Source organism: Plecotus auritus, assembly GCF_963455305.1.
Source record: "Plecotus auritus genome assembly, chromosome: 1".
NCBI classification, from domain to species: Eukaryota; Metazoa; Chordata; class Mammalia; order Chiroptera; family Vespertilionidae; genus Plecotus; species Plecotus auritus.
In genome coordinates, this window is record NC_137770.1 from 121,972,661 (window position 1) to 121,992,515 (window position 19,855).

The 19,855-nt window shown below is 45.5% G+C and overlaps 2 protein-coding genes and 1 long non-coding RNA gene across 13 annotated transcripts in view; 2 read left to right on the forward strand and 1 right to left on the reverse strand.

Moving 5' to 3' along the window:
• Positions 1-452, forward strand: part of PARP6 (poly(ADP-ribose) polymerase family member 6) — a 47,097-nt gene extending 46,645 nt beyond the window's left edge. For 3 of the 6 annotated variants that reach the window (XM_080669780.1, XM_080669783.1, XM_080669784.1), the window contains one exon: positions 87-447. In XM_080669780.1, coding sequence (XP_080525906.1) covers positions 87-189 — 103 coding nt within the window. In that variant the 3' untranslated portion in view covers positions 190-447. Of the gene's footprint in view, positions 1-86 lie in introns of all 6 variants that reach the window. The other 3 variants (XM_080669779.1, XM_080669781.1, XM_080669782.1) reach the window with 1 other exon arrangement.
• Positions 453-8,899: 8,447 nt separating this feature from the next.
• Positions 8,900-10,628, reverse strand: LOC308257404. Its single transcript, XR_013961581.1, has 2 exons — positions 10,506-10,628; positions 8,900-10,123 (listed from the first exon to the last, which is right to left on the reverse strand). It is a non-coding gene; the product is annotated as an uncharacterized lncRNA (long non-coding RNA).
• The window catches only part of PKM (pyruvate kinase M1/2), a 29,958-nt gene continuing 19,839 nt past the window's right edge, over positions 9,737-19,855 (forward strand). For 3 of the 6 annotated variants that reach the window (XR_013961576.1, XM_080686929.1, XM_080686930.1), the window contains exon 1: positions 19,270-19,381. Coding sequence is in view for 2 of the 6 variants with exons in the window: in XM_080686929.1 (XP_080543055.1) it covers positions 19,377-19,381 (5 nt within the window). In the remaining 4 variants the exon portion in view is untranslated. Of the gene's footprint in view, positions 10,011-19,269; positions 19,382-19,855 lie in introns of those variants that run through there. The other 3 variants (XM_080686931.1, XM_080686932.1, XR_013961575.1) reach the window with 3 other exon arrangements.

Consider the following 19,855-nt stretch of genomic DNA (forward strand, 5'->3'; position numbering starts at 1 on the left):
TCCACCTCCAAATACAGTTCCCCTGGTTGACATTATTTCTAGTATTGTTCTCTCTCTTATGCTCACACTTGCCCTTTCTTTGGCAGATATGAGGATGGTCAGGTGGGCGATGCCAACATTAATACTCAGGACCCCAAGATACAGAAGGAAATCATGCGTGTGATCGGAACTCAGGTTTATACAAACTGAGGGGGCCCAGCCCTCGTACCACCCCTGTTCCCCCAGGATCCATCTGCCCTTATTAAAGGGCTCAGGAGCAGCTAGTGAGGCTGCCCTGAGGAACCAGGGGGCAGGAAAAGGACAGAAGAGGCGGCCTTCATAGTGGAGATTGACCTAGGAACCACTCCACATTTGGATGGCCCAGACTGACCCCCTATCCCTGATATTCCCAGTTGATTTCACCCTGTTTGTAAATAAAACAATAAAATGGAAGGTGCTGTGGACTGGATATGATCACTGTGGTCTGACTGGCCTTGGCCCAGCACCAGCCCCAAGCCCCCAAGGGTTGGGGGGGAGGGGGCGGGAAGAGTGGAATATCATGAGGGTTGGGATTATTTAAATTAGGTGGAGTCAAAGCTGAGTTCATCTAGTGTAGAGTACTACAGATCTGTCAACATTTTAATCAATTAGATAAAGAAGGGAAATGAACAGTTATGCAGATTACACAAACTAAGACAGATAATAGAATACAATAACACTGATCAACTGTTCCTCACGTTTTAAAAGGACCATTAAGGCCAAAGCAGCTCAGATTTCCTTCCTCTGGAAATTAGGTCACATTAGGACCTCTGCTTTCTGCACAAAACCTATCCATTTTCCCTTGGTTTGTATCTCAGGCTGGGGCCTTATTGTCTTCCTCCTCCCAGGTACTTCTTTGGGATAGGGAAGTAGGGGAGAGCCGGCAGTTGGGTTTGTCTCTAACTTGAAATCTATAAAAAGATCCTAAGGAAATGCAACCTCCCATAATGAAATAAAATTCAGATTATCCAAGGCCAGCCAGCAAGGTGAGGGAAAACTGCTGTTTCTAGATCTAATTTTTCAGTGAAATCCATCTCCCTGTTGAAATTCCCACTGATAACCTCTACTAGCCTTTGTGCTCCATGTACCTACAACACTTAGTTGTAAGAGACAGGTTGGACATTGATAAATAGTTTGAAATATTAATGAAGAAAAACAGGAATATAAGCACAGAAAAATTTTTTTTTAAGTAGCATTTAAACAAGCATTTTCAAGTACAAGCATACCTTGGAGGTACTGTGGGTTTGATTCCAGGCCATTGCAGCAAAGCAGCTGTTGCAATAAAGCAAGGCATAATCTTTTTGCTGATGGAGGATATTGCCTTCAATTTGTAATAAAAAGGTAACATCTGTGAAGTGCAATAAAACTAGGTCTGCCTCCCAATAAATTCAATTAATAATTTTTTAAAATGAGGTCTACCTGTATAGGCTTTTGTGGTTGTTGTTGTTATAGCTTCTTGATTTACAAATCCAGTGCTAGATCAGCTATTTTCTTTCATTACCTTCACCCTACTTTGGAGATACCCTTCTTTGCCTGGGTTCCTTACCTGCTTTGTAGTTCCTGACTTGCCTTCACTTGGAAGTACCATTCTTAAGGTCCAAACCTCCTTCTCCCCCCAGGAACTATTTCTTGACCCGTTCTTGATCAAGACTACTATATTCTGACTCTACAAGTCTTCTAAGGCTCTCTCCCCTTTCTGGTTTCAGGTCTAGCAGAAACTGTCTTCACTAAGTAAATGACCCCATCAGGGAGCCCACCCTAATTAACATTCCTGCCTCCTGGGATGACCCTTGCAGCTTATCCGTACAGTATCAGAGACAGCTAACATCTTAGTTTTTACTAGGTAGGTGCTAGGCGTTATCCTAAACACTTTAATAATTTGCTAACACTGGCTTACTTACTATGTGCTTGGCATTATAAGCTCTTTACATGTATTGACTAATATAATTCTCTCAAGAAGCCTATAAAGTAGGTGCCATTATCCCCATTTTGTAGATGAGAAAATAGAGGCACAGAAGATAGTGATTTGCCCATGTTGCACAGCTATTGACGGACAAGCAACCTGACTCCAAAACTGCTGTTCTGGTTTTATACTAGATAGCCTTTCAAATTTTACAAATGTTTTCATTTAATCCTGACAACAAAAGGTGGAAGAGAGGTTTTCTCTAGAGATCTTAATGTGTCTAATTCTCATAGCTAGTTAGTGGCAATGCAGGGTCTTTAATCAGATCTGCCCAACTCCAGAATCTAAGCTGTTAACCATTCTTTTACACTCCCTGAGGTTCTCAAACTGCTCCCACTGGTATTCCAGCAACTGCACCTAGGTGCTTGTCTACTCAAATGGCATAACAACATTTTTTGCTCTATTTTCAAGCATTTCTTTTTGAAAAAAATATTTTTTATTGATTTCAAAGAGGAAATAAGAGGGAGAGAGAAAGAGAGAAAAAACATTGACGAGAGAAAATAATCAATTGGCTGCCTCCCACACACCCCCTACTGGGGATCGAGCCCGAAACCTCTGGCATGTGCCCTGACCAGAATTGAACTGTGACCTCCTGGTTCATAGTTTGATGCTCAACTACTGAGCCACACTGGCTGGGCTATAAGCATTTCTTATTTTTCTTGACAGAGCAAGCACTAGTAAATGATGAAATGAGAAGTAATGAACAGATAGGGTATGTTACCTGAGAAATGCAAATACCTAAGCTAGTCTCATGGGTGTCTGGCTTTTTTAAAATGTGCATGATGATCCTTTTTTTTTTTTTGGCCAAAAAATTATAATGAAATTAAGTACAGCAAGTCCTCAAATAACATGTCTTTATGATGTTGATGAGATACCATAGGAACTTAACTGTTTTTTTTACAACAATTAGCCTGTGATAAAATTGGTCTACTTGCATGCTAGACCTTAAAGTCACAGAAAGCTACTGATAACATTAAGTGAAGACTTACTGTATCCCATTTTAGTGTTTGAAAGCCATACATAATCATAGCTAAAAAAAATTTAAAACCTGTATGGTATAAAATAAATCTGATTAAAACCCTATAACAAGAATGCCTTTATTGCAGGGGAACTTGCTAAATGTGGCCATGAGTTTCTAGAGTGGAATCCTCCCACAGCCTGGAGGAGGAGTTCGGGGAATATTGCCCCTTCCCCCACCCACACCTGGCTACCTTGGAGGAGGGGGGTGTGAAACCCAGGTTTGAGCAAGACATTGTCCTTCACAAAGGCCAAGGCTATTACTAATACTGCACAGAGAGGTTGACAGTGGCCTCCTACCTTTCATATAGTCCTGGGTTCAAGCAGCCCTACTTCATGAGACCTGGATATGCTTCGTTAGGGATAGGGCCCAGGGCCAGGAAAAGAACTATTTTCCTCAATCAATTCCAGGTGGAGAGTAGATGGTTGTGATTACTGGACTGAGAACTCAAAAACCCTAGGAGCTTAACTTTCTCTTTCCCTCTCATGATGATTTTCCATCCGTGTAGGGTTTGGCCATGACTCAGTTTGTGGTGAGGATGTAGCCATCCACAGGGGAGGAGCCTCCTGCTTGATTCTGCCTTTCATTCTAGCCTGTGGGGAGAGGAAGGGAAGAGTCTGGTGCTGAGTCATAACTGGGTTACTTACCAGCTCTCACAGGATGAATTCTGAGCTGGAGGTTAGGAAAATGTCTCAGCTCTGGCCCCAATTTAGGAGTGATGGGAAGGAATTCATGGTCACAGAATTCTCCCAGAGCCCTCTTCCCAAAAAGGGTGGGAATAAAGTAGGCTTAATTCATTATGTTTTTGTTGTTTATAATATATTTTTATTGGTTTCAGAGAGGAAGGGAGGAGAGAGAAATAGAAACATCAATGATGAGAGAGAATCATCGATGGGCTGCCTCTGCACACACCCCACACTGGGGATCGAGCCCACAATCTGGGCATGTTCCCAGACTAGGGATCGAACCGTGACCTCCTGGTTTATAGGTTGACGCTCAACCACTGAGCAATCCCGGCCGGGCTTAATTCATTTGAAAGGGCATCATTCTCTCTGGAGTATAGGACTTTTCATATATATTTCAGGACCCCCTGCAATGAGGCCAAATATACCACCCTAAATTAAAGCTTGTCTACCAAAATTATTTTATCTAGTAGAGGGACCAAAGTCTCCTTAATCCTAGCTGTCATTTTTGGGCTAAGTGGGTCAGGTTAGCTGGTAGCCAGTGAGTAGGGAGGTGGAGACTGGAAGTGTAACTGGACAATCAGTGGGTCTGTGCTGCCTGTTACTACTTGAGCCAATTAAGCAGAGACAGGGTTGAATCATGTATGAGTGTTTATTACAATACTGCCGGCAGTGTGGGAGAGCAGCAGGTCATCCACAAAAATCTGCTCTGCAGCCCCCCATAAGCCAGCTGCTTATATAGGGTAGGACAAAGATTATATGGGGAAGTAGGGAGTACAGGCATGGGGAAGTAGGAGGCTGGGGTGGGACTCCATTGGTTGGGCAACAAGGTTGTTAATCTTTCCATGATAATAGGCAGTTCCTGAATGAGAATGGTTCCAAGGTTGATTCCCAGGTCCTAGGGGCATATAACTCCCAGCCAGGTCAGAATGTCCCTTCTTTAACCAACACAAGGCAATCATGGTTAAGGGAGCATGATTAATATTTCCCATAACCATAGCTAGTCCCCAGTATTCTATCTTTGCCCCTAACAGAAGCAAGGTGCCAAGGAAAAGGCAGACTTTGGTTGATTTGCAACAGAACTTCCTGGGGAAGGGGGCATTTGATCCATTGTTCACTGATGCCTTTCTTGGTCGGTCCTCCAAATCTTGATTACTTTTGGGAGATGGGATCTGCTTATATTTGCATCTTAGGGAGCCTGAGTTCTGGCTACACTTGTAGGGAAAAGGGCCTCCAAGGGAGTGGTTTGGTGGACAGGTTAACCTGCCCTAAGGAGGCTTGTCCTATGAGCCCTAGCAGTCCTGGACCAGAAAAAAGATTGCTGGTGGTTACTTCAGCTGACAGGGTCATGTTGGCTGAAGCAGTATTTCTGCTTCTTCCCTCTTGCTTCTAAGTGCTGATGGGGCATTTCTTCAAGGGGGTACCAGATATATGATTGCATTCAGAAAACGTTCTTTACTGTTTCTTTCCCCTGGAATGGCCTTCGTATACCCATTTCTGTCCTGACTAACCCTCCATCTCTTCCTCCATGAAACCTTCTCTTTCACAGACAACCTGTTCTCTCTTTATCCTTAACTCCAAAAGGCCAACTTTCTCTTCCATCTAGGATTTTCTGGAGGGAACTCTGGAATTAAGATTTTGTGCTACCCTGGTGGGCCTGAAGAGATCTTGGGAGTCTGAAGGAAGACATAGAATAAATGTAAATGTCTACTTGGTCTGGCTCTGGAAAGGGCACATAAAATCCAAAGTTAAAACACTTCTGCTTTAAACCTGACATTCAGGGCCTATAGGCTGCTCTGGAAATCTGTATTGTACTGAGAGAGAAATAATATTGCTGTTTCGGGTAGAGGCCAACAGATCACATAATGGTAAAGCCTGTAACTAGGGCCAAAGCTCATCTTTGGGCTCCAAGATTGGATCTAGTATCGTTTGCTGACACACCTACCCCACCAGGAACTCCAAATGGCCTTTGAGACTTAAACCATTAAACTCCAGATTATGCCCTAACCGGTTTGGCTCAGTGGATAGAGCGTCGGCCTGCGGACTCAAGGGTCCCAGGTTCGATTCCGGTCAAGGGCATGTACCTTGGTTGCGGGCACATCCCCAGTGGGGAGTGTGCAGGAGGCAGCTGATCCATGTTTCTCTCTTGTCGATGTTTCTAACTCTCTATCTCTCTCCCTTCCTCTCTGTAAAAAATCAATAAAATATATATTAAACTCCAGATTATGTGGTTCTGTGGCCCAGAACCCAAACAGGCAACAGCAATCTATATCTCATTTACAACCCAGGCCAGTGAATCTAGTGGCTACCCCTCCCATCCTGCTAGATCAAGGAGCACAGTGGAAGGACTGGCTCTAGGGAGAGGGGCCTGGCCTCCAGGAGAGTCTGTCTTTCCTCAGCTTTCCAGTTTCCTGTAATCCTGGGATTACTTGTTGCTGGGTTGATAGAAGATTCAGGAGGATGGCCAATAGAAAAGCACACTGAGTTATTTGGATTCAGAAAGATGTCCTGGCACCAGTCAAAGAACAACCCTCCCGAACAAGTCAATTCCCAAAGAAAGAGGATGCCTTGTGCTGACATTATCTGATCAAACCCCATCCTATGAAGCAGGAATTGTCTTCAGTTTACTTTTTAAAAAAATTTTCTTTTCTTTTTTTAATTTAAATTCTTTATTGTTTAAAGTAGCAGTTGCCAACTGCTGGTCCGCCGACCACTGGTGGTTCGTGAGGTCCGAAAGGTTGATGACCGCTGGTTTAAAATATTACAGGAATCTCCTTTTTCCCCCATTGACCTCTCCCCGGCCGCTCCCAACCCCCAGCACATGTCCTCACCCCCCTACTGCCTGTCCATTGTTCAGTTTACTTTTTTTAAAAAATATATTTTATTGATTTTTTATTTTTTTTTTATTTATTTTTTTTTTATAGTTTATTGAATTTTTTACAGAGAGGAAGAGAGAGGGATAGAGAGTTAGAAACATCGATGAGAGAGAAACATCGATCAGCTGCCTCTTGCACACCTCCCACTGGGGATGTGCCCACAACCAAGGTATGTGCCCCCAACCGGAATCGAACCCGGGACCCTTCAGTCCGCAGGCCAACGCTATATCCACTGAGCCAAACCGGTTTCGGCTATTTTATTGATTTTTTACAGAGAGGAAGGGAGAGGGACAGAGAGTCAAAAACATCAATGAGAAAAAAAAAAAAAAAAAACATCAATGAGAGAGAAACATCAATCAGCCGCCTCCCGCACACCCCTTACCGGGGATGTGCCTGCATCCAAAACACATGCCCCTGACCGGAATCGAACCCGGGACCCTTCAGTCCGCAGGCCGATGCTCCATCCACTGAGCCAAACAGGTCAGGGCTCAGTTTACTTTTAAGGAACTGGACTCTTACACATTAAATTCCAGGATATAGTCATAGGGCTAGTGAATGAAATTGAAACTAAGATATGACGACGAAACACAAGCTTCTATACTATGCTGCTTTTCAGCAAAATGACGATCAACTTAAACTCAATGTGACAAATTTTTCTCTATGCATCTAATGTGAGCAAGGATATTCTGGATTTATCTCTGCCAGAGTCATGGACAGCATTTTTATAACTGATGGATGATCAACATCTATAACCAATAGTTTGCAACCTGCCAAAACCGGTTTGTCTCAGTGGATAGAGCGTCGGCCTGCGGACTGAGGGGTCCCGGGTTCGATTCCGGTCAAGGGCATGTACATTAGTTGCAGGCACATCCCCAGTGGGAGGTGTGCAGGAGGCGGCTGATCGATGTTTCTAGCTCTCTATCCCTCTTCCTTCCTCTCTGTAAAATATCAATAAAATATATTTAGAAAAAAAAAAAGTTTAAAAAAAATAGTTTGCAACCAACTCTCTAGTTTAATAAATGTGTATTTCAATCTTGGAAATACAGTCAAACTTCGGTTCTTGAACATCTTTAATCTCAACCAAGTTGTTCACAGCAAAAATGTCTCGGTTGTTGAACCAAACTTCTGTTTTGGTTTTTGACCTGACAACCTTTTCTTGCTGATACCTCAGCAAGACAGCATCTGTCTGGACAAAGGAGAGAATGCTTTTGTTGCTGGAGAAATTTTGTTGCTAGCACAATTTTAAAACATAAGGAGGCCATCAAGAGTGCTAATGTTGCTAAGGGTGTGAAAGAAACAATGACCATATGCAATTGAAGACGTAGAAAAACTGTTATAGATTTGGAAAAACACTTTTTAAAATTATTTTTGTTGATTTCAGAGAGGAAGGGAGAGGGAGAGAGAGATAGAAAAATCAATGATGAGAAACATTGATTGGCTGCCTCCTGCACGTCCCCAACTGGGGATGGAGCCCCAAACCAGGAACTGAACCTCGGACCCTTCAGTCCCCAGTCCAACGCTCTATCCACTGAGCCAAACCAGCCAGTGCTAGAAAAACATTTTTATCCAAAAGCAGACTGACAGCATTTCAAAGGCAGTGATATACGAGCAAACAAAGATGCTGCATGCTGAAAGACACCCCTGGAACATGTGCTGAAAGAACTTCATTTAAAGCTAGTAGGGGGAGGTTTGATAAATTTAAGAAAAGAAGTGTTTATTTATAGATTAAACACTATATAAGAAAGGTTAAAAACAGGGAATCATTTGTGGGTCTGGAAAGGGTTAATTCAAGTTGCATTATTTCTGATGGGAAAAAATGATTTGGTTTTCGAACACATCACTTCTTGAACAGCCTTCCAGAACGAATTATATTCAAGAACCAAGGTCCCACTGTATATCTAGACTTAGAACTTCAAAATGCAACATAGTACAACATTGACCAGATCACTATCCCCCATATCTCCAGTGCTGTCCACCACTGTACTTATCTAAGGAGCCAAAGAGGGCCATTTATGCCATTCCTCTTTCTCTGAATAGGGAAGAATATGATTCTCCTGGTAGGGCATGGCCTTTTCAACAACTTCATGTGCTCTCACCACTTCAATAAACAAGCATTTACTTCCTGTCTTCAACTAAAGGACCCAAATATGCTCACAGAAGAAATTAAAAGATTTTATCCCAAACAGAAATTTACTTTTGGGTTCACTTTTTCCTTCCAGCTTATCTGAGTTAACGGAAAGCAGAATGAAGGCCTGTGATTCAGCTGCAGGCAGTGTCTGCCTGAGCAGGTCACACCCATTGGTCTTAATTTTCCAGGAAAAGCAAAGAACCTAAAAGAAGAGTCTTTTAAACGATTTTTAATGAAGCAACATTGTATCTGCTCTCAAAACTTCGCTGAATAAAGGCAAGGGTTTACATTTGTTTCACTGATACAACTTCTATTATCACTGGTTGGTAGCTAATTACTGAGAAACTGGAAAATGCCTTGGAGAAAATGTAAAAAACAATATTGATATAAATATTGAAAACAGAAGTGCTGACTCCAGCAAAGATCATTGACTTTCATATTCTGACTTAGTATTTCCTGATGGTCAGTTCTGCACTAATATTAATACCTTCTATAGGATTTCTACTCTCAGGGATTTCAGCCCTACTAAAGTATTCACATGGCCCCAATTTGTCCTTCCTAACCCTAAGAACAGAAGGGCCTTGCGCTCGCGCTCCAAGTACATTGCACCCTCCCCAGTTCTCCCTACCCCCACTCCCGAGTCCGAGCGCCCCAAAGGAGGGCCCAACCTCCAACCAGCCACGGATCTCCAACTCTCCCCACCTTCTGATCCCATCTCAGGCTCCCTAACCTCCTCTTCAGCTCAGTCCCCGAGGTGTGCATTAGGGTGGGCATCCGGAGGGGTGGGGCGGCGCTGAGGGAATGCTGCCGGGGGACCCCTAAATCTGGGTACCGCCCCAATAGGCCAGGGCATCAGGGTGGCCTGGACCGAGGTCAGGGGAGGAGCCCTCCTCTAACGCGTTAATGGGCGGCAACAGGTGGCCAGGCGCCCGAGGGACTGGGGGTGGGGGGGGGAGGTCTGCGGGGCTCCGAGGGCGGATCCTGCCGCCTCTTCGCTTCCTCATTGGCCTCCACCGAGCGTCACCGTGAGTCAATGTAGGGTGTCCTTCCGCCACAGAATATAGTCCTCCCCTAAAGGGCAACCTGCAGCCCCGTTCCGGCCTTGCGGCACTTCCTTCTGAAGTGACTGCTCCCTGTGAGCACGTAGAAGGGCGGGCCGGGCAAGCGGGAAGCCAGGATTGGGTCGGGGGCGGGGCGGCGGAAGGATTGCGGCGGCCCTACTGTCGGGATAACCTTGAGGTGGAGACAGTAGAGTCCGCAGAGCAGTGACGCCTCCGGAGCCTCCGAACGTCCCAGCAGTAGCTCCAGCCGGACCACGCTAGAGGTGAGCGGGAGCAGAGGTTGCGCCATGCGTGCCCACCTGGACCCCGTCGGCCCGGCTAGTGCGGATTCCTGGCACCCATTCTACGGCGGCGTTGGATCCTGGGCATCTTGGACCTGGTTGGGTTGGGGGCGTGGAGAAGCTGCTCGCACCCAGGGCCTGTTCTTCAAAGCAAAGCCACCAGCTCCCGTTTCTTCCAAAGTCAGATGGGTCAGCCAGCCCCTTTCCTGCCTCAATCCCTACTCTAATTCTGGCCCCATCTTCGCCTACCCACTTTCCCTCCTAATCTGCTCCCCTCTTCCTCTCCCCCTCCCGCTCCCTTGCTCGCCTCCTCCCCTTTCCCCTTAATACGATTCCTTTCGCCTCCTCATCTTCAACCTGCCCGTTACCCCTTCATTCTGATGCTTTCCTTGTAACCTCTCCATGAAGGTCCTCTAGCTCCCATCCCCCCGTTCTTCCCCACTCAGGTCCTTGTGCCCTCTGCATACCCACCCCTACCCCATTCATGCTCCGCTTCTCGCCCCTCCCCTCCATTCCGGTTACGTCTGCTCCTCCGCATCTCTGTTCTGCGTGCCGCGCGGTCCTCGCCCCTCCCACTCCGTTCTGGTCACGTCCGTCTACTCCCCGCCCCCATCTCTGTCCAGTCCCTTCTCCATCACGCATCCGTCTCGGGCTCTCCTGGAGCCCCGGGCGCATGGCCCGGTCACCGCCTGAAGTGCAGGTTCTGCGATGGGCAGGTTTGGCCCGGGTGCGGCCGGGATGCAGCGGTGGCCCGGGTTATGTAACCTGTGACCTTCCCCGCCTCAGGAGAATAAAGGGTGGATGCTCCTGGGACGCCCCAGATTCGATGGGGGTGGCCGCGGCGCTGCGAACGCCCGCGAGAGCGTCGCGGAGCTCGATCCCGCCGCGGTGAGGCTGCACGTAGCGGCCGGCGTCTGGGACCCGCTCAGCGGCCCGACTCGGGTTACCGCCAAGCCTCACCTGCAGCTCATTCTGCCGCGCAGGCGGCGCGGAGGCCACGCCTTTGCTTCCCGTTGCTTAACAGATGCTCCCCGATTGTGTAACGCTGGGTGGGATAGAGTAGGTGTGGGCTTGGCACCACGGACCGCGTTCACTCAATAAAAACTGTGTGTGATAGGAGTTGTTTGGGGGAAAGGGATGACTAGATCGGTCATAGACCACAGTGTTCACAATCTTTTTAAAAAAATACATATTATATTGATTTTTTTACAGAGGAAGGGAGAGAGTTAGAAACATCTATCAGCTGCCTCCTGCACACCTTCCACTGGGGATGTGCCCGCAACCAAGGTACATGACCTTGACCAGAATCGAACCTGGGACCGTTCAGTCCGCAGGCCTACGCTCTATCTACTGAGCCAAACAGGCTAGGGCCAGTGTTCAGAATCTTACTAGAGAAGTTATCACTGGTTAGTGTGGTGAGGAAGGTACGCCTTTCCTGCTTGGGGAAAGGGGTGGCGGGTGCCAGGAGGCCTCACAAGGTGGCATCACACTGAGTTTGAATAAGTAGGAAAGCACCTTATGGTCTGAAGGTTATTTAAAGGCAAGGTCATGGAAAGGTACCCTTGGCTTCTTATGCATGTCTTCAAAACAGGATATTAGTCCTCTCTAGTACCAGAGAGCCTGATGGATAGAGGCATTGGGAAGTTGTCAGCAGGCTTTTAAGAGTAGGTTTGACTCATTAACATACTGATAAAAATAATGAAAGGAATTCGGCCTCAGGAGCTCAGTTTTTCCCTGTGGAAACCTGGAGTAACATTTTTCTCCTGATTGTTGGAAAGACTGGTTTTTAGACACACACACATCACGTTGAACAGTCAGTGCAGTGTCTAATCTATGATGAGATCTCAAAAAGAAATGCCTCCAAATGTATACTTTTTAGTCACTGAACAAATTAATACATAATTGGGCATGAAGGCTCATCTTTATGCCATCCCCATACACAGTTCATAGTTATCCTTGGGAGTCTCTAAATGCCAGATATCTCCTCAGGGATCCTGGTACAGTGTTTACAAAGTAACTAACGGCGTTACTTTGAAACTCTCCATTTGCAACTTGTTTTTTGGTCTCCTGAGAATAAGGACCTCTAGACAAAAAGGCAAGGGGGTGGGGGATTTCAGTCTTTAATGTTTGGCTATAATAAACAAATTTGCAACCCCAAGACTGAAATCTTTACCGTCTACTCCCATCTGCCTAGATTCTAGGAATTGCCCAGCCAGCTAGTAAGTGTGAAATTAGGATGGCAGTAGCCCCCTCCTGGCTGTACTGGAGGTGTGGCCACTCCCTAGTGTAATAGGAGGGCCTAGGTCAGGACTCCCACTCTGTAGCATTGTTAGCAAATAATTTGACCTCTGGTTATTCAAGGATGCTGCTGGGAATACAGTGGGGCTGTTCAGAAGGTCTGGTATGTTAACAGCATCTTTGGGGGTGGGGCGGGGAGGCTCTTCCGGGAAGATGACTCAACCTTTCAATTTAACTGCTTTTGAGAGAATTCTCTTCGTTGGGTGAGTGGAAAACTATATTGTGATCTTTGCAGGTTTAAAAAGTCCCCTCTCCCCTTTCAGTGAGTCAAATAATGAAACATGCATTTCCTAGTTAAAAATATCTCAGCTAAGTGAAAAATGGTTGGTCCAGGTCCCCAGGCTCAGTACTGTTCTAAGAGCAGAAGTGCAGTGCAGTAGACACCTATACCCAGTTTGTGCATCTGCATTCCAGAGCCTTCTGTGGTGGGTGTGGCAACCTCATGAGATAAGGGTTGTAGTAGACATGAATAAGACGTGGAAGAATGTCCTTGAACTCATTTCTGAGTTAACTGGATTTGAGCCAGAAGATAAGGACCTTAGTCTCTTCCTGTCTATTACAGCCGCTCTCATTTTAATCACTGCATTAGAAGTAAATTTAGTGTTGAATTTACAGTTTAACCAAGAGCATTAGTGGGTCTTTAAGAAATGTACCCTCAGTGATTTGGCAAATTGGGTAGCTGTGACTCCAAACAGCTAGCACGTTATGGGAGTTATTTCTGTGCCTTGAATGTTGGGACATGGATGTGGAGTCGTAGGAAAAACCATTTCATTTTTTAAAACTGTTTATTTCTTAATGTTGAGGCAATGGAAGAAATGAGGAAATGGTTGTGAGTTGGAAGGTAGAAAAAATGCCACTCTTGCATTAAAAACTCATACTAGCCCTAGCTGGTTTGGCTCAGTGGATAGAGCGTAGGCCTGAGGACTGAAGGGTCCCAGGTTCGATTCCAGCCAAGGGCACATGCTGGGTTGCAGGCTCAATCCCCAGTAGGGGGCATGCAGGAGGCAGCCGATCAATGATTCTCTCTCATCATTGATGTTTCTGTCTACCTCTTCCTCTCTGAAATCAATAAAAATATATTTTAAAAAAAAACCCTCATACTACATAAGTTTTAATCTATTTTGCTTCAGCTTTTATGAAGACATGCCAAGAGGTGTTATTCTGACCCAGAGCTAAGGCTGAGATCAAGGTGGGGAAAGTGACTCATTTGATACTATTGTTATTTCTGAATCATTTTGAGGATCCACATTGAAATCCAATTGACTGGCACACCACAAGAATGTGAGCAGAGTTTTCTTACAATCTTGTGAGATGTATAAGTGATTTATTTGGTAAAAGGTCTTATAGTACCTTGAGTCATCACTTTAAGCATCACATTCTGGTACAGATTGGGATAGAGCTAAATGAAGACCATTCTTAATGCCACTATACATTCTCCGAGAGGCAACCTTAGACTAAATAAATGAATAGTCTGCTTCTTCGGAACTTTGTCAAAGAAGCTTTTTGGGGAAAGGTGAGCCAAAGTGGGTGGTTGGTGGTACAGTGCAGCCTGGGCTGGGCCACTGAGCAGTGCTGCTCCACCCCTGCAGAGGTTTGTGCCAGTCTGCACGTAGGAGAGCGAGACTGCAGTACCTCTGGTGGCCTCTGAGACTAACCTCCCCCACTTCTCACCACAGGCAAAGCTCTGGCGCTCTAAGCCTCTTTCCTGATGTCAGAAAGCTGTATTTGGAAGTCAGGCAGGGGCTGTGGTGGGGAGATGCCAGGACCCCACTGTGATAGGGCAGTGAGGTTGCTGGTCATAGCATTTCTGAGTATGAGACAGGTTAGCTGATACAGTCCAAAAATTTTTCTGAAAGAAGCCCCATCCCTTCTAAACATCTTTAATTAACCTACAGAGAAATAATATTTCTTTCACTTTAAGACTACGGGTGTCTCTCCTGTCTCAGGTATGAGTCAGCTGAGTCAGTTTGGTATGAGACAAAATGGTGCACATTTTGGAGAAGCTCTGGAGTTTTGATCTAGGTAAAATGTAGGGAGGTAAAGACTTGATATCTAATATCCCTCTTTTATTATTTTAGAGAGCAGACTAACAAAAGTTACCCATCAGGTGGTATCAAATGTTGGCGAAGGGGTGGTAAGGCAAGAGCTGACATACTGGTTATTGTAAATGGTTATAACCACTTTGGAGAGCAATTCAGCAATATTTAGTAAAGTAGAAAATAAGCATACCCTGTGGCCCAGGAATTTTATTTCTAGGTATTTAGAAGCTCACACCTGCACAATGAAACATATACCAGGAAAGTTACAGTATTGAAAGCTGGGGAAAATTGGCATAATGGGGGTGGGGGGAAATGGCCAACCAGTAAGGGAATATATAAATAAAGCATCTAGCTGTGCAGTGGGCAGGTGTAGTAGTTCACATGAATTTATTAGATCTATATATTAACTGGATAGATGTTAAATGTCCTGAATGAAAGAGCAAGTGTGATGATATTTGTACAGTATACTATTTAGGGCATTTTAGAGAACAATATTACAGGGCTCGGTATAGCTATGGACACACTTAAATGAACTAGAAGGATAAAAAATGTGTGATATTGGTTGGTGTCAATGTTTTTGATGGGGTGTGGAAGAGCTGAAGGGACCTGGGGATGGAGAAGAATAAACTATAAAATTGTAATTGTTTTTTTAAATTCTAAAAAGAAATTTGGCTAAATGTTAATGGTCAGTTCTGGGTGGCAGATATACAGATGTTAATATTTCTTTAGTTCAAAACAAAAAAGAAGTAAACCTACTAAGGTCATTGTAGGAAGACCAGTCATACTAACTAGGTCAGTGCTCTTGGCCAGCTGGCACTGCCCTCCTTTTTCTCCCTCCAGTTATGATGCAGGTCGGCTCCTCCTCTAAATGCTGCAGCCACCACCCAGCCTGGTTGTACCTGACTTGGAAGAGCCTAAACCAAAATATGAATCCCATGCCTGGAAGCACTGCTCATTACCTTAAGCCTAGTAGGAAGCACCGTAACACAGCACAGCAAAGCTTCACTCAAACTTCCTCCTTTGGGCGGAAACAAGTTCTCTGCTCTGAGCATGTGCAGTCAAACCAAGAAATCCTTGGCATCTGCGGACATGGAGGTTTCCCTGACTTAGGACTTCCTGCCCTGGAGTTGACTGTTCCATTTGGGGTTGGGCCCTTTTGTGTCCTATTCCACACTCTAGTTTGAAAAATGACCTTAGGCTCCTGCTTATAAGGTTTAAGTCACTTTGTTCTAGCCCTGAATAAATAAAAGCAAGGGAATTTTACTTGAACCCACAGGTGGGTTCATTTTGTGTAACCAGGTAAACTAGACTGCTTTCTGTTATGGGCCTGCTGAGGGTAGCACAGACTTCTGTTTCACATCTCTTAGTTACAAATTGCTTACCCTCCATAATCCACTCTATATGCAAATACACTGTCGTTACTCTAACTGTACATCAGGATGCATGCCCATTCACTCCAGACTCTAGGTTCTGTGGCTGGCCCAGCACCCATTTGGATCTTCTTGCTGCCATAGTCAGATGAGGGCCATCCTTGGGAGTTATAGTTCTCTGCTCCATCATCTGGGGAGAGAGCTAGGGAGCAGGCTGGCCTGAAGCCTTGTCCAGGATATTGTGATGTAAACTTTGCAATGAATGCTGATCTTCTGAAAATTTGGGAATTGAAAGGCCTTCATGCTGGCTTAGAGACTTGGAGGCCCAAGTGGGAAATTGATGTGAGAGTGAGGAAGACAGTTGTAGGCATCAGGCGTCATCATTATTGGGTTAGTCTGTGTGGTGAGATTGGCATTAAAGCAAAATTGATGCAGAAATTCCTGGCTGGTTAAAAATTGGCATATGCACGTATAAGTTCATAGGCCAGGCTGTTTACTAGGGCAGAATGATCTGGGCCTTTGTGAGCCATAGAATTGGTGGAGTGAAGTGTGAATCTTTCCCAAAACAGCTTGCCAACAGTATAGGCTCTAAGAAGTAGCATGTTGGGTTTTTTTTTATGAATCCCCCAACTCCCTGCTGGTTTCTGAAGAGTGGAACAAATGATACTATAGCTTTAGAGAGTCAGGAGCCACTTGATAAGAAAGGAAAGGTGGAAATAGGAGCACCTGGAGCTGAGCTGATTGCCTGCTCTTTCCTGTCAGCCTGTCCTGAGGCCTCTGATGGTGCCTTGTTTCCAACACAAGAGAAATGGCTCTGCGGAAGATCCTGCTACAGGGGCTCAGGCTCAAGAATAAAGCTCCTGTACCTGGGCACGGCGTTTGCCACCATCAGTGGATACACCAGGCTTCCACTGCTGCCAGGAGGTTGGCTCTGCATGTCTGTGCCTCCCAAGGAGGAGGATGCAGTAGTGAGTCAGCCTGACAGGGCTGGGCGGCATGTCCTGGCAGGCACTGTCCAGGCGGCCAGCATGAGGAGGGGAGCTCTTCCCAGAGGCAGGCCCTGAGAAACCAGGGCTATGGCTTTCCAGAAAGTGTTTTAGGCAGAATTCTAGGTGGTTGGTGGGATTGGCAGCTTGTGCTCTGGAGAAGAGGTTCCTGGAGGTCCTTGGAGACAGGAGAGACTGGTTAGTTGGTGAGCCAGGGATAAGACATGAGGTCTCTGGTTTGGTAGAAGCCTTTAAGGACATGCTGAGATCTTGTAGGAGTCTGTACTGACTTGCTGACAAGCAAGGTTTTTTTTTTATTGCTGGTATGTATTGCCACTCAAATACCAAATAAGTTTTTTTAGTTATTTTTGTGAACAAATATAACTGGGTGAACATAAGATCAGAACTTGTAAACCTTGATTTAATTTGAGATGGTGAAATAGGGTTAGTGTTTGAGCCCCATATAATTGTATCTGCTAATAGCATTTCCTGGTCCTGGAGGCAGGTCTTCTGTACCAGAACACCATTGTAACAAAGATTTTGCTATGAAGCCTGAGGACAGACTAAACAGGAAAAGAAGTTTTCTGGATTTGGTCACATAACTAACAGTTTTTGGCATTGAATTTTTCTATGAACTATATTATTAATATTTTTATTTTATTTGCTTTGAGGTTCTGAATGCATCAGGTTGACTTTTTTTTTTAATATGTTTTTATTGATTTCAGAGAGGAAGGGAGAGATAGAAACATCAATGATGAGAGAGAATCATTGATCAGTTGCCTCCTGCATGTCCCCTCCTGGGGATCGGACCTGCAATCCGGTATGTGCCCTGACAGGGAATCGAACCATGACCTCCTGGTTCATAGGTCAATGCTCAACCCCTGAGCCACGCTGGCGGGGCGGGGTTGACCTTGTTAAGCCAGTGAAACTGTCCAATTGTGACCTAGGGCCTAAGATGCGTTATCTTACCTGCCACACTTAAACAGAGTATTCCTGAAGTGTATAAAACAGCAATTGCTTAATAGAACTGGGAGATTCATATTTGTGTTTTGTTTTTGTTATATCCTATATAATAAAGAGGTAATATGCAAAATGACCATCACACCCTCACACAAGATGGCCGCCCCCATGTGGTCACAAGATGGTCGGTAGGGGAGGGCAGTTGTGGGCGATTGGGCTGGCAGGGGAGTGGTTAGGGGGTGATCAGGCTGGCAGGCAGAAGCAGTTAGGGACAATCAAGCAGGCAGGCAGGCGAGCGGTTGGGAGCCAGCAGTCCCAGATTGTGAGAGGGATGTCCGAGGGTTCCCAGATTGGAGAGGGTGCAGGCTGGGCTGAGGGACACGCCCCCCCCCCCATGCACGAATTTCATGCACTGGGCCTCTAGTGTGTGTGTATATATATCCTATATAATAAAGAGGTAATATGCAAATTAACCATATGCCATTGCACAAGATGGCTGTCCCCATGTGGTCACAAGATGGCCAGCAGGGGGAGGGCAGGTCAGGGGGACCAGGCTGGCAGGGGAGGGCAGTTGGGGGCGATCGGGCCGGCAGGGGAGTGGTTAGGGGGTGATCAGACTGGCAGGCAGAAGCAGTTGGGGCAATCAAGCAGGCAGGCAGGCAGGCGAGTGGTTGGGAGCCAGCAGTCCCGGATTGTAAGAGGGATCCCAGATTGAAGAAGGTGCAGGCTGGGCTGAGGGACAACCCCCCCTCCCCCGCACGAACTTCATGCACTGGGCCTCTAGTACGTGTGTGTGTGTGTGTGTGTGTGTGTGTGTGTGTGTGTGTGTGTGTTGATTTCAGAGAGGGAGAGGGAGAGAGAGAAATATGAGTGATAGGAGAGAATCATTAATCGACTGCCTCCTGCATGGCCCTTACTGGGGATCAAGCCTGCAATCCAGGCATGTGCCCTTGACTGGAATCGAACCTGGGACCCTTCAGTCCCCAGGCTGATGCTCTATCCACTGAGCCAAACCAGCCAGGGCATCATATTTGTTTTTAATTTCAACACTTTTACCAGGATGCTTGTAAATACATTGTTTTTAGAAGAGATATATTTATAAATTTTTCTTATTGTAAAAGTTTTTCATATTAGTAAATTCATTAGTAAAGACAAGAAAAATTTTGCTGTACTCCTATCACCCTGACAACATACTGTTAATATTTGAGTAGCTATCCTTCTAGTCCTTTTATGTATGTTTAATTTAGTGTCCATTCCACCTGAAAAGAGGGAAGAGGAATCAGGTTTTTGTATAGTAGTAAAAGATTTTACCAGGAAAGAAATCGCCCCCAACTCCCCTCCCCTGCCAGACATCTTGTGTTAGGGTAGGGGATAAAGCATTATAGAGGGGCCAGTAAGAACTTTAACCTGTGAATTTTCTGTTATTGGTTTCTTGACATTTTCTTGGGAAGCTTGTGTTTTCTTTGTAACATAGCTGAATCTCTAGGAGCAGGTACCACCAGGATACCTGGTTATTAAAGTAATTTTTCCATAACCCCAAAGAGCTTTAGTTATACTCAGCTTTCACCTTAATCCTTGTACAGCTCCACAGGGAAAACCTTACTCAGCTCTGAGCAGTCTTTGCAAGTGGGGCCAAGGAGCTACCCTGGGCCAAAAAAAGAGCATTATGTCACCGGAAGCCCAAGCCAAGAAAACATGAGGTATGACCAATAATCAGTGGCCCCAGCCAGATCTTTGCAAGGAGACCCTAATGTCTCAGGTCTAGTGAAGAGCCTGCTGATGCTTTTAAAGAAGAGTGGGGTTAGTTACTCCAACCCAGTCATTCAGACCTTATTTTGTTCATGACACAGTCTTTGGGTTGGATGGCTCTCTCTACTTGGAGGCCCCAACGAGACCTTTGTGTCCCAGTTGGCTCCGTATGCCACCTGCAGCATACATCTCCTCAGTCATGTTCCCTTAACAGCCATACTTATTTAAGCCTGGCTGGGTGTTCTGAAGGCATGCAAGCCCTGCTTCAACTGTGATTGCAAGTACAGGGACCTTGGCTGTCCATAAATCAGAAGTTCCTCAGATTTGGCATGGGAGAGTAGAGGTACAACTTTGATTTTGACAGAGAGGCATTAAGACACACGAAAAGGTATTCAACAGACACTGGGATATGTCCAAGTGCTTAA